Source organism: Neolamprologus brichardi, chromosome 5, assembly GCF_056152115.1.
Source record: "Neolamprologus brichardi isolate AB-2024 chromosome 5, ASM5615211v1, whole genome shotgun sequence".
Classification (NCBI taxonomy): Eukaryota; Metazoa; Chordata; class Actinopteri; order Cichliformes; family Cichlidae; genus Neolamprologus; species Neolamprologus brichardi.
In genome coordinates this window covers 16,997,408-17,007,500 of record NC_142108.1, presented here as the reverse complement: position 1 = coordinate 17,007,500, position 10,093 = coordinate 16,997,408, and the positions used below count along the sequence as shown (strand labels likewise).

The 10,093-nt window shown below is 37.7% G+C and overlaps 2 protein-coding genes across 5 annotated transcripts in view; both read right to left on the bottom strand.

The window, feature by feature from the left end:
- abhd14a (abhydrolase domain containing 14A) overlaps positions 1–1,237 on the bottom strand; it is a 5,801-nt gene extending 4,564 nt beyond the window's left edge. Inside the window, exons 1-2 of the mRNA XM_006783318.3 lie at positions 850–1,237; positions 1–135 (exon numbers count right to left, since the gene is read on the bottom strand). The exon at positions 1–135 is cut by the window's left edge and continues 146 nt beyond it. Of these exons, the coding sequence (XP_006783381.1) occupies positions 1–117 (117 nt within the window). The 5' untranslated portion in view covers positions 118–135; positions 850–1,237. The remainder of the gene's footprint in view (positions 136–849) is intronic.
- Positions 1,238–2,395: 1,158 nt separating this feature from the next.
- Positions 2,396–8,221, bottom strand: hyal2b (hyaluronidase 2b). 4 transcript variants are annotated; one of them, XM_006783317.3, is made up of 4 exons: positions 7,976–8,221; positions 5,486–6,469; positions 4,941–5,030; positions 2,396–4,851 (listed from the first exon to the last, which is right to left on the bottom strand). In XM_006783317.3, the coding sequence occupies exons 2-4, from the start codon at positions 6,437–6,439 to the stop codon at positions 4,462–4,464; spliced, it is 1,434 nt and encodes a 477-aa protein (XP_006783380.1). In that variant the 5' UTR covers positions 6,440–6,469; positions 7,976–8,221; the 3' UTR covers positions 2,396–4,461. The 4 variants fall into 4 exon arrangements, with proteins under 4 accessions (XP_006783380.1, XP_035760190.1, XP_006783377.1 ...); XM_035904297.2 differs by lacking the exon at positions 7,976–8,221 and adding an exon at positions 6,850–7,132; XM_006783314.3 differs by lacking the exon at positions 7,976–8,221 and adding an exon at positions 6,860–7,132.
- Between the last annotated feature and the right edge of the window lie 1,872 nt (positions 8,222–10,093).

Here is a 10,093-nt window from a genome sequence, read left to right as displayed (position 1 = left end):
AGCTTCCAGGGATGGCTCCATGCTGCCCTGGCGAATGGATGGCAGCAGAAGGTAGAGCAGTAACGTGGCCAACAATACCAGGCCCAGAACAACGAGACGATTACGCAAGAAATTCATTTCCTCAAGATGAAAGATCTAGAGAAAGCGGTAAACAGTAAATTGTTTGAAAGCCCTTCATATTATTCCGGTTCACACAATAGTGCTATTTGTCTGGCACTGTATAAATGGATGAAAGGACTAGTACCCAAACCTGTGGTTTTACTTGCACAATATGTGGTTACAAATTGCAAACTTCACCTGTATTGTTAAAGTATTTACTGTCACATTGCTGATAAACACAGCTGATTTTCATCTTCACATCTAATAAATAGAGCTGACTGGTAAAATTTTTAATGTAAAGCTACCAAGTGTTTGTTGCTTGGCAGTTCTTCACTTAATTAGGTGGACATTAACATTTAGAAGTGAACTGGTTTTCCTTAAAAGATTGAAGGTGAGATCCTTTGGAAACAATCATCTAAATGCGAGCTGAGACAGACTGCAAATGAATAATCCTTGCACACCCCGCATGAGACACTGTTCACTCTAAAGGTGCTTAATAAATGTCCACTGGACAAAAATGTTTGGGGACTGGTGGATTTGCAAGGTAACAGAATGAACAAAGAAACCTAGATACAGCCAGGATTAGTGACTCCAATTGTTTGGTGCTGCAGTCCAAAACAGTAAGACGACCAATATAATCGAGCCAAATAAAAATGACAGCTAGCACCAGCTAATTGTATTGCTCCGGTACTAGCTAAACCCGCACAATGGGACGCAGCGGGAGGCGACCTGCATAATGCAGCAACATACCGACACAGAGGAGGCAATTAAACACGTTCAGTGACGGAGGGGCGAGGCTTTCTTCTCTATCGTCATCGTCCTCGGCGTTGCTGGTTGCCAGTGATGGGAAATGTTGCTGAAAGGCTTCGGTTCGCTGCTCGTTTGGATGGCTAATTTAGCTTTTCAAAGTGAGAGGAGAAATTGTACTTAAAGACAGCTGCACATCTTTATTCTTCTAACAAAGTAAAACCAATTACCCGGTCAATGAACGAGTGGTTGCCGATCAACTCAAAGTAGACTAGATATTAACCAACAGACGAGAAAGACAGTAGCGCAAACGCATTATAAAGAATTTTTGTCCGATATAAATTAAATCTACCACGATTTTAAACCGACTTTTTCTCGTCGGAGCACTTTAAGAGCTGCACACAACACTAATCTTAACGGCACTTCCCGTTGAAAGTTTCTTTCCCGAAAGCGAAGAAGTGAATTATTTTTGTTTTTTAAAGGATACTTGGCTTACTTTTAGAAAATGAACATAACAAAGCTTGCAGCTCCGCCAGAAATAAAAATAAAATAAAACAAAATAATAATAAATGTAAAGTGTAACTGAGTGCTCAAAAGAATGTTAAGCTTTAAAGTAAAATACAGTACACGCCATTTATCCCAAACGCTGTATAAAACAACCTATAACAAGATAGACTGGCATATAAGTACAGTATTTTTTCCAATAAAATAAAACACAGTATGACAAAACAAATATCTCAAGTAAAATTTTTACAATAATATTTTTCAATATTAAATAAGTAAAAAATAAAATAAATACTGACTATAATATATTAAGATGATGTTATAAGGTAAAACATCTCAAGTTAAATAAAGTAAAAATAAAACAGGATAAAAACAGAATAGCATTATAAAATTAAAAGAAGAAGAAGATGAAACCATAAACCAAAGTCATATCTCTGAAATGTAATTCAAATGTCTACCTGGATACCCCCAAACTCAAGACCATACTTTTAGTACTATCTCACATCAAACTTAACTCTTTAAATCTTTATGACATTTTTTTTTTTTATTGTATTTGAACCGCAAGTCAATTGTGATAGGCTGTCCTAAAAAAAGGGATTTCATGCACAACCAGAACTTGTCATTTCTGTTAAAAAATATTCCATACTAAGAATTAACTTGTGTTCTTATATGAATTAAAGCACAGTGGTGGAGGGGTGATGATTTGGGTTTGTTTTGGTGCCACAGGACCTGACTATAATAAACGGCATTGATCCAAACATTGAGTCAATCATGAACCTCAATCTGATTGAAATGCTGTTGTGAGACCTTAAGAGTGCTGCCCGTAAATGAAGCTATGAACTGAAGCAACCATGTAAAGAAAAGTTTCCCAAAATTCCTCAATGATGTGACAAACTGTTAAAGTCACACAGAAAATGCTTACTTCAAGTGACTGCTGCTAAAGGTAGCTCTAAAAGCTCTTTTTCATATGACTTTGCGCTCAGAATCTCCCTGACAAAGCAGAACCTCCTTTCTGCTAAGAGTAAGGAAATAACAGACAAACAAATCATATATAAAGAAATTTTAATAATGTAATTCTCTAATGCAAAATACGAATATGAAATGTTTTAAATACAGAACACTTTGATTTTGTTAATTTGCTTTGAAACAATAACCAGTACATTTCAGTTACATTATTTATCTTAATATTGAACATAATTACTGATCACAGAATCACAAAATCTGCTTTAAATAGTTAAAAACTTTCTTCTTGTTCTCGTTCTAATCAAGTTTTACTGTGCAAGATCTTTATTTTTGTGCTTTTTGCATACTATTTGAAATAATATGTTGAGAAACATTTGCTGTAAAAGAATATCATGTTTATTATTTAAAAAAGACTTAAAAATTTTGGATACTTCTTAAAAAAATAAGATGAAAGCTGATGGAGAGAGAGATAACAACCATTGAGGCAACCCTTTGATTTTCAGCAAGATTCACAGTGAAACAGAGTATTTCCAATGTGACACATTACACGCGAAAAGCCACTATAGCACTGTCATGCACTGACAGTATTCACTCAGTTTCGTCCCTCACGACATGTAATGACACCCAGTCCAACTCTGCATGAAAGTAAAGTGCAGAACTTGAAGACCTATGCAATATAAGTACATATAACATCACAATTCAACACCAGCTGTGCAATTCTGAGACTACCGTGTTTGTGAAAAACCACCTGCTGGCTTCTTTCATAACTCATTTTAGCTACTGAAACTAGTTCCTACTGTATAAAACGTGCAACTGCTCAGCTATATTGGGAACAAACAATTCTGAACTTGCACCTACAGCAATTGCTGTTCACACAGTATCACCGGCAAGATCCTTGACACAACTTTTTTTTTCAGTCGGCTAATATTCAGTTAGACAGTTGCAAACAATTTCAAAGCAATCCTTTTCAAAGCAAGTACATTTGGTTATGAATGGAGCGAACATATAGCCTATTCCAGTACATCAGACACAAGCTGAAATCAGCTATAATCAGTTATATTGAACTTTTAGCTGCTCCCTGCTTTCAGGGGTCGCCACAGCCGTTAGCTCCACATGTTTGACTTGGTAGATTTTTTATACCGGATGCCCTTCCTGATGAAACCCTAAAGGGATCTGTTTTGTCTTCCCAGGATCAAACTGGGGGCTATTTGGCTTGTTGGGCAAATGTGTAAACTACAGTCAGTTATAGTGTCAAGTTGTGTTTAAATTGCCAGTCTGTTTTCACAATGATATCCATTTAAGTTGATGGATACCTTGTAACATGTATGTATTTGCTCTGCACTGTTCGGTTATAATAAAATTGTTAGCCATGATGGAGTTTATATCAATGTAAAGCAAGGACATAAAGACTGCAACTGCAAAAGAGAGCCGGTTGTAGCCCCGTTAAGGCACAATATTGAACTGAAAACGAGCAGGTCCATCCTTGATGTTTCTCTAAGCAAAAAAATACAAAAGAGATTTAAGACTGGCTTGTATTTCATTTATAAGACACTTAAGAGCTCGATATTCATACTATATAATACTATTATAATGTAGTGTCTGTTTTGCCATGAGGCACCAATAACCTGTAAATATGTGTGCGTCTGTTCCCTTTTATCTTTGGCTTCTCTTCACTATGGAGACAGTAAAACATTTACACTAAGGTCCTGTAAAGCTACTCAACATCCATTTATCTGGTGATTACTTTGAGAAAAGACTGATTTTAGACATGATTTTCTACAAGGTAATCTTGGTGGTAGGACATTCATTTCAGCCCATTGTTATAATGATGGGTTGCATTTATATAGCGCTTTTCTAGGCACCCAAAGCGCTTTACAATTCCACTATTCATTCACTCTCACATTCACACACTGGTGGATGCAAGCTACAGCTGCCCTGGGGCAGACTGACAGCAAGTTGTTGCTGCAACTTGCTACCCACAGATATTTATGTTCCATCGGTCTGCATGCCAGGACAAAAACAGCTTGGGGAGGTCTCAGATTACTTGGTATTGTCAATGCATCAATATCATTTCCATATCTATGCATAAAAGTCTAAACTGTCCACTTCTAGGCTCGCTGAAACAGTAAATAGTTAGTCTCTGTTTCCTCAATGCAGAAGAGTAAGGAGTCCGAGCGGAAGTAAAAGGCAAAGAGGCCAAGTCCCTAATACAGAGGAGGCTCTATTGGGCTCTTTTTCTTTCAAAGTACAGTCATCACCCCTGTACCCACTGTAGCACTGGCACTGGAAGTGCTTGTGGAAAAAAGTCTTCTCAGTTTGGCTGAGCATTCCTGTAACCTTGAGCTGGCCACTCTGACTAGTTATCTTGTGTGTTGAAGGGCTGAGATGCAGATATATATCGCTGTCCAATATTCTGCGAAGACAGCGGCCGCTGAAATTACATAGCACACGACTGCAGTGCTCTGCTGCTGTGGACACATTGAGCAGGTACCGACCCAGCGGTCCCTTAAGATAATCATTTAGGCTTGAGCAGTTGGCCTGGAAGACAAAAAAGAAATGTTAACTTGACTTACCACTAATCACCAAGCAGCTCATCATCAAAGAAGCATAGAAAATACTGTTCTTACACTGCTGCTTGCATGAGAGGTGTCGCCCCAGAAGATTACACCTGCAGCTCCAAGTGCAACACTCTCACCGATTGTGGAGACCAAATCTGTCTAAAAACAAAAACAGTTCAGGGCTGTTCAGTGAAATCATACAGTAACCTGTGTTTTAGTAGGACAGTCAAATATACACACATTTTATATCCAGTACTAATGTCTAGTTGCCAGTTGAATGAGATTTCCTAACAGCTGTATATGGAAGGTGTAAGTGACTATAAATACTGATTTAATTTTATAATAACTCCACCAAAACATTAAAATTGAGAACCTGAAGATGGTCATGCTGAAGGACAACAAATTGGTGTGTCTCCATCAGAAACAGATGGTATAGTTTTATTTTTTAAAAAGTATATTTATGTTCATCAAATTTAGGCTAATGTTGGCTTTGTTTGCTTGTGTGTTGTTGCATAATGTAAATATAATAATAATAATGATGATCTAAATTAAATCACACTTGTATTGATCAAAGTGTAATCGTCTTGTATAAAATGCTGTTCTAGCCAACTAACCTCAGTTAGAAGAGTCGTTTGACTGATATAGGTAGGTCGGGTGTAAACATAAACGGGACGTGCTAATCCATCCCCAACAGATGCCAGGCGCATTGCCTCCTTCACCCTGTTCCGGACAAAAAGGCGCCCTTGGCTCGTTGAGCGTAGCACAGGTTCCATGTATACTGACGGGAAAAGTGCTGTACATTCCATCCACAACCAGTTGAGATGATTATTGCGGTCCACCTCCACTGAAGGACAGTGGCCTGTGTAGTTTTGCAGACCATTCTTGTTGTAGTCATGGTTGTAACAATCTGGAAACAGGTAGAAGCCCCACAGCTGATTGGGCCTCATATTCTTGGCCAGTTTCAAAGTCTCCTGCATGAATCTTTGAGCCGATAGCTCAAATTCTTGTTCTGCAACTTTCTCCACTTGTTTTGAGGTCCATGTAGGGTTCTTTTTGGCTATCATTGCACAGGATTTATTTCGATAGATAAGTTTAGCATCCCAATTTCTGACCCATATAGGGCGCCACTCCTCCCAGTCAATAACAGCCAAACCTTTTGCCCCTGGCACTTTTATGTATTTTTTAAGGCCTTCAGGCATCTTTTTTGAGTGCTCAGTGAGGCTGACAAGCTGTGGAAGGCCTTCATTCACCGCACTGCCATCATGCTTATAATAGGGATACAACCCAAGACGTTCCTTATAGAAGATTGTAAGGTTTTGCCCCACAAAGCCCTCATTAGGGGTCGCTACAATGTCAAACTGGCTCAAAGATAAGGTTACTCTATGTCGTGGTTCACACTCCTGTGTTGGGGCATTCCAGGCAAGAAGAACTGGCTTCTGGGTATATAATGGCCTTCTTGTCTGCTTTATATCTGCAGAACAAAAGGCTGTCCACGATGTAAACACAGTCAGAAGCAACCAGGGCAGCTGGCCAGTTGTGGTGAAGAAAGGGTGAAATACAGCCTCCATGGTTACAGCTCACCCTTCACCCCTCTTTGTCTGTAAAAGACAAAGCAGTTTTGTTAAATTCAGCCAAAACCTAAACGAAATAGTTCAAATCTTAGATATACAGATATGGAAATCGTTCGCAAGCAAAAGCGCTTGCGAGCTTTGCTCACAAAGGTTTCTGTGAGCTATTACTACATTATTACCTCATTACTCATTTGTATTTCCAAATAATACCAAATAAAGTAATACAAAAAAACTTCCTCTATTCTTCAGGAAGGAAATTAAAACTACTTTTACTTACTTTGAAAATAGTTGTGGGAGGATAGCTAAATAGGCTACTGGTAAAAATGTAATGTTAACATATATATACATATATATAAATATATATATATATATATATATATATATATACTTAAAAAAAAATACATTACCGAACGTTACCTCGCCGTTAGCTCAAAGTTTCATTGAAACGGACTACCGTGCTAAGTTAGCTAACGGCTGTCTTCTTCGTGTCCATTCTAACCTGTTCCGCTGAAGCCGAGAAGTTAAGTTTATTCCATTCATGTAATCGTCGGGTAAGTTATTTTCCACTGCCCTGCCATGTGAGGAATAACCTCACTTTTTTCTATGCATATCGATGACTACTAATTAATCAATTCTCCCAGACCATGGCAGCAGTTGAGCAACAACAGTTCACTGCATTTACTTCCTGAGCAGGGGGGTGTTCAGTTATTGAAAGACGTATTTTATCCGCCTTTTCCCGTTTATCTTCCCAACAGTGTTTTTATCATTTTACATTACTTTACAAAATAAAATATTTCACCATGATCACAGCTTCATATGGCTTGAATTTGAGGGCAAATGTACATAGCAGTAAAACCTACTCCCCTCCTCGTGAAGTTAGCCTGTTCTCCGAGTTCTGCCCCGAAGGAGGTTTCACTGATAAAAGCGAATCTTAGATTAAAATCTAGTATTTTGCTCCTGATTTAGATCTGATTATCACCCTAACCTGAATGGATGAACTGCAGCACTCGGAAGTGGAATGGAAAGGTTATTTTGCTTCCTTTTGTTTAAACAAGAGCTTTATAAATGCAAACTAAAAAATATTAACTATACGAAAGTTTTTGCTTAAAAAAAAGTCTAGTATCCATGATATAGTGTATTTAAATCGATATGCACTATAGATTATTGATGCATTTTCATCAACTAGCTTAAATGACCAGCAGATCATACTAAATTTTGGAAATGGTGACCTCTCAGTTTTATAGGCTTAGTTGTGGAAATAATGGATTCTATGCTGAGGTTTAAGAGACATCTGCATTGGTGCTCTGTAAGAGAATGTTTTTACAGTGAGGTTGATTTGAATTGTTAGGCAGTTTAGAGCGAGAAAAACTCTCATGTGCAGTGGTCCCCTGCATTAAAATATAATTGATAGCATCAGTTATACATCTCAAGATATTTTTTAAACACTAAAAAGTGCTATGCCACTGCTGTGAATACCTTCGATTTCTTTTTAAAACTGTAATTTTTGAAAAGAGTAGTAATTATGTGTCTTACCAGCAGTCTTTTCTTTTACTTTATAATCTCCAAATGAAAGTGGATCAATCAAGCTGTCCACTTGTTAAAAATAAATACAGCTCAGTCCTTGTGCTCTGTGCCAAGAGTCTAGAAAGTTCTCCTAAGAGATCTGTCTAACAGAGGATACAAAAACAGTTGTTCATTGCTATTTAAATGTCCAGGAAACCCCACCCACTAAGTTGCACACGCAAGTGCAAACTCCTCACTTTATACTCTTACCTGGTCTTAATTTTAAAGCGTGGTAGTTAATATGGGAAGCTACTTTCATCACTAAAACTCAGTGGTGTGACTTTACTTGTCAAACAGGATTTCTGCCTGCTGGGTCTTACATGAATCAAGTGTAAATTTTACATGGGTAGGCCACATTCACACAAACACATTGGGTTTTGCAAAACAATACATAATCCAGTGCGAGGATCCTAATATATGTTGTCAGGATCATGGTAAGTAATATCACAGTAATTTAATACTTACTGTGACACTTGGAGACACACAGACTGCTCCCTTTCAGCTAATTAAATCAGATTACTGTAAGTGGTGGGTTCCTGCTAGGCTGCATCTGAACATAGTTTTCAGTCTCCTCTGTGAAAAACAGGAGTCTGAGACCTCTTTCTCAATAAAAATGTATGCAATCTATATGTGTCCTCCTGAGCTGTCAAGAAGACAGCCTGAGCTTTTTGTTTGCAGTGATTTGACCAACATACAACACTGACTTTCTTCAAAGTGACCGGCATTGCAACTTCCACTTTTTATAGCAACAAAGGAGATTAACTGATGTCTTTGCAGATATTATCTTTGTGTTGCTAAAAATGTTCTTCTATCTTAAATATGAGATTATTAACATCAACTTAGTACTGAAATAGTACTATAAACAGCAGGAGTCTCATTTTCAACCTACGCCCATACTTCAGGAAGCAGAATGCTGAGTGAGACAGAAAGGATTGTACTCAAAATTGTAGAAGGGGAGTCAGATGTATAAGTATCACGGGAGGAGGTGGAGAAGGGCCAGACGCTAGAACACGAAGGTGAGAGCTCAGAGAAAGACAGCAGCTTTCGAGGAGCATGAGCAGGAACAAAGTGACAGCACCCGCCATCCATTACGAATACAAATAAACATTTAGTCTAGAGCTCTAAAAAGTGGAAATTAGAGCCTTTTTAGTTGAACACACACACACACACACACATGCATAAATTCAGTTTAAAATCAGCTAAAACGTTAATTTCTTAAACTGTTTATTCTGTTGATTTGTTTATTTAATATTAGCTGTGTGTCCAGTAAACTCTACCTCTCCTTTCTTTATCAGTCAGAAGACTAAAGATAAAACTGTAATTTTTGAAATAATGTGTTTATGTATTTGGTAGGCACCCCATTAGCATCGTTCTAAAGCACAGCTAGTCTTAAATACATTTGGTTAATAGGATATTTGCTGCATTTAAAGTTGATGTATTTAAAAGTATAAAATAATGTAAAAGTTTTGGGGGGGTTTTTTGTTAAAACTTTTGAGTTTTACTTTTTTACTTTACACTTTACAGAGTTTCTGGTCCCTGTTTTGATCTTATTATTTTGCTGGTATTGTTTCTCCTCATCACTGGGCTTGTTCCTTCTGTCTTCCACTCTGTCTGTGTCATGTTTAAGTCTTCCTGTCTCGTAGCATTTATTACTTCCACCTGTCTTTTTTATGCCTCGTGTCATGTCACTCATCAGTCCGCAGAATATAAAAATAGTCCTGTCCTTGTTTTTTGCCCTTGTCAGACTGTTTCCCGTTGCATTCGGTGCCTCTTTCCACACATCTTGATAAGAACATTGTTGAAACTGTGTTTTTCTTTTTCTTCCTTTAAACACAAAATGTATTATTCCAAAAGAGCATTTTTTAATGTGTCCACCAGAAACTCCAAGTAATATGTAACACTTTGCCGCTTGTGACCTCTGATTGTTATCGTGTCAGGTTTTCAGCAATAACAAATGAAATGTAAACTAGACTGAGGTGCACGTTTTCCACTTAATCCGAATCCACCCAGTTATTTTCCACAATCTGAGTTATCGACTCTCTTTCCTTTGAAAAGAGTTTTTATAGAAAAACTCATCAACATGCTTAT

Bases quoted from the DNA above. Each gene is read 5' to 3' on its own strand.
- hyal2b (XM_006783317.3), bottom strand. From the start codon at position 6,439: ATGGAGGCTGTATTTCACCCTTTCTTCACCACAACTGGCCAGCTGCCC. The intron at 5,031-5,485 runs GTTAGTTGGCTA...TTTTGTTTTTAG, and splicing joins AAACGACTCTTCTAACTGAG to ACAGATTTGGTCTCCACAAT. The intron at 4,852-4,940 runs GTAAGAACAGTA...TTTGTCTTCCAG, and splicing joins CCTCTCATGCAAGCAGCAGT to GCCAACTGCTCAAGCCTAAA.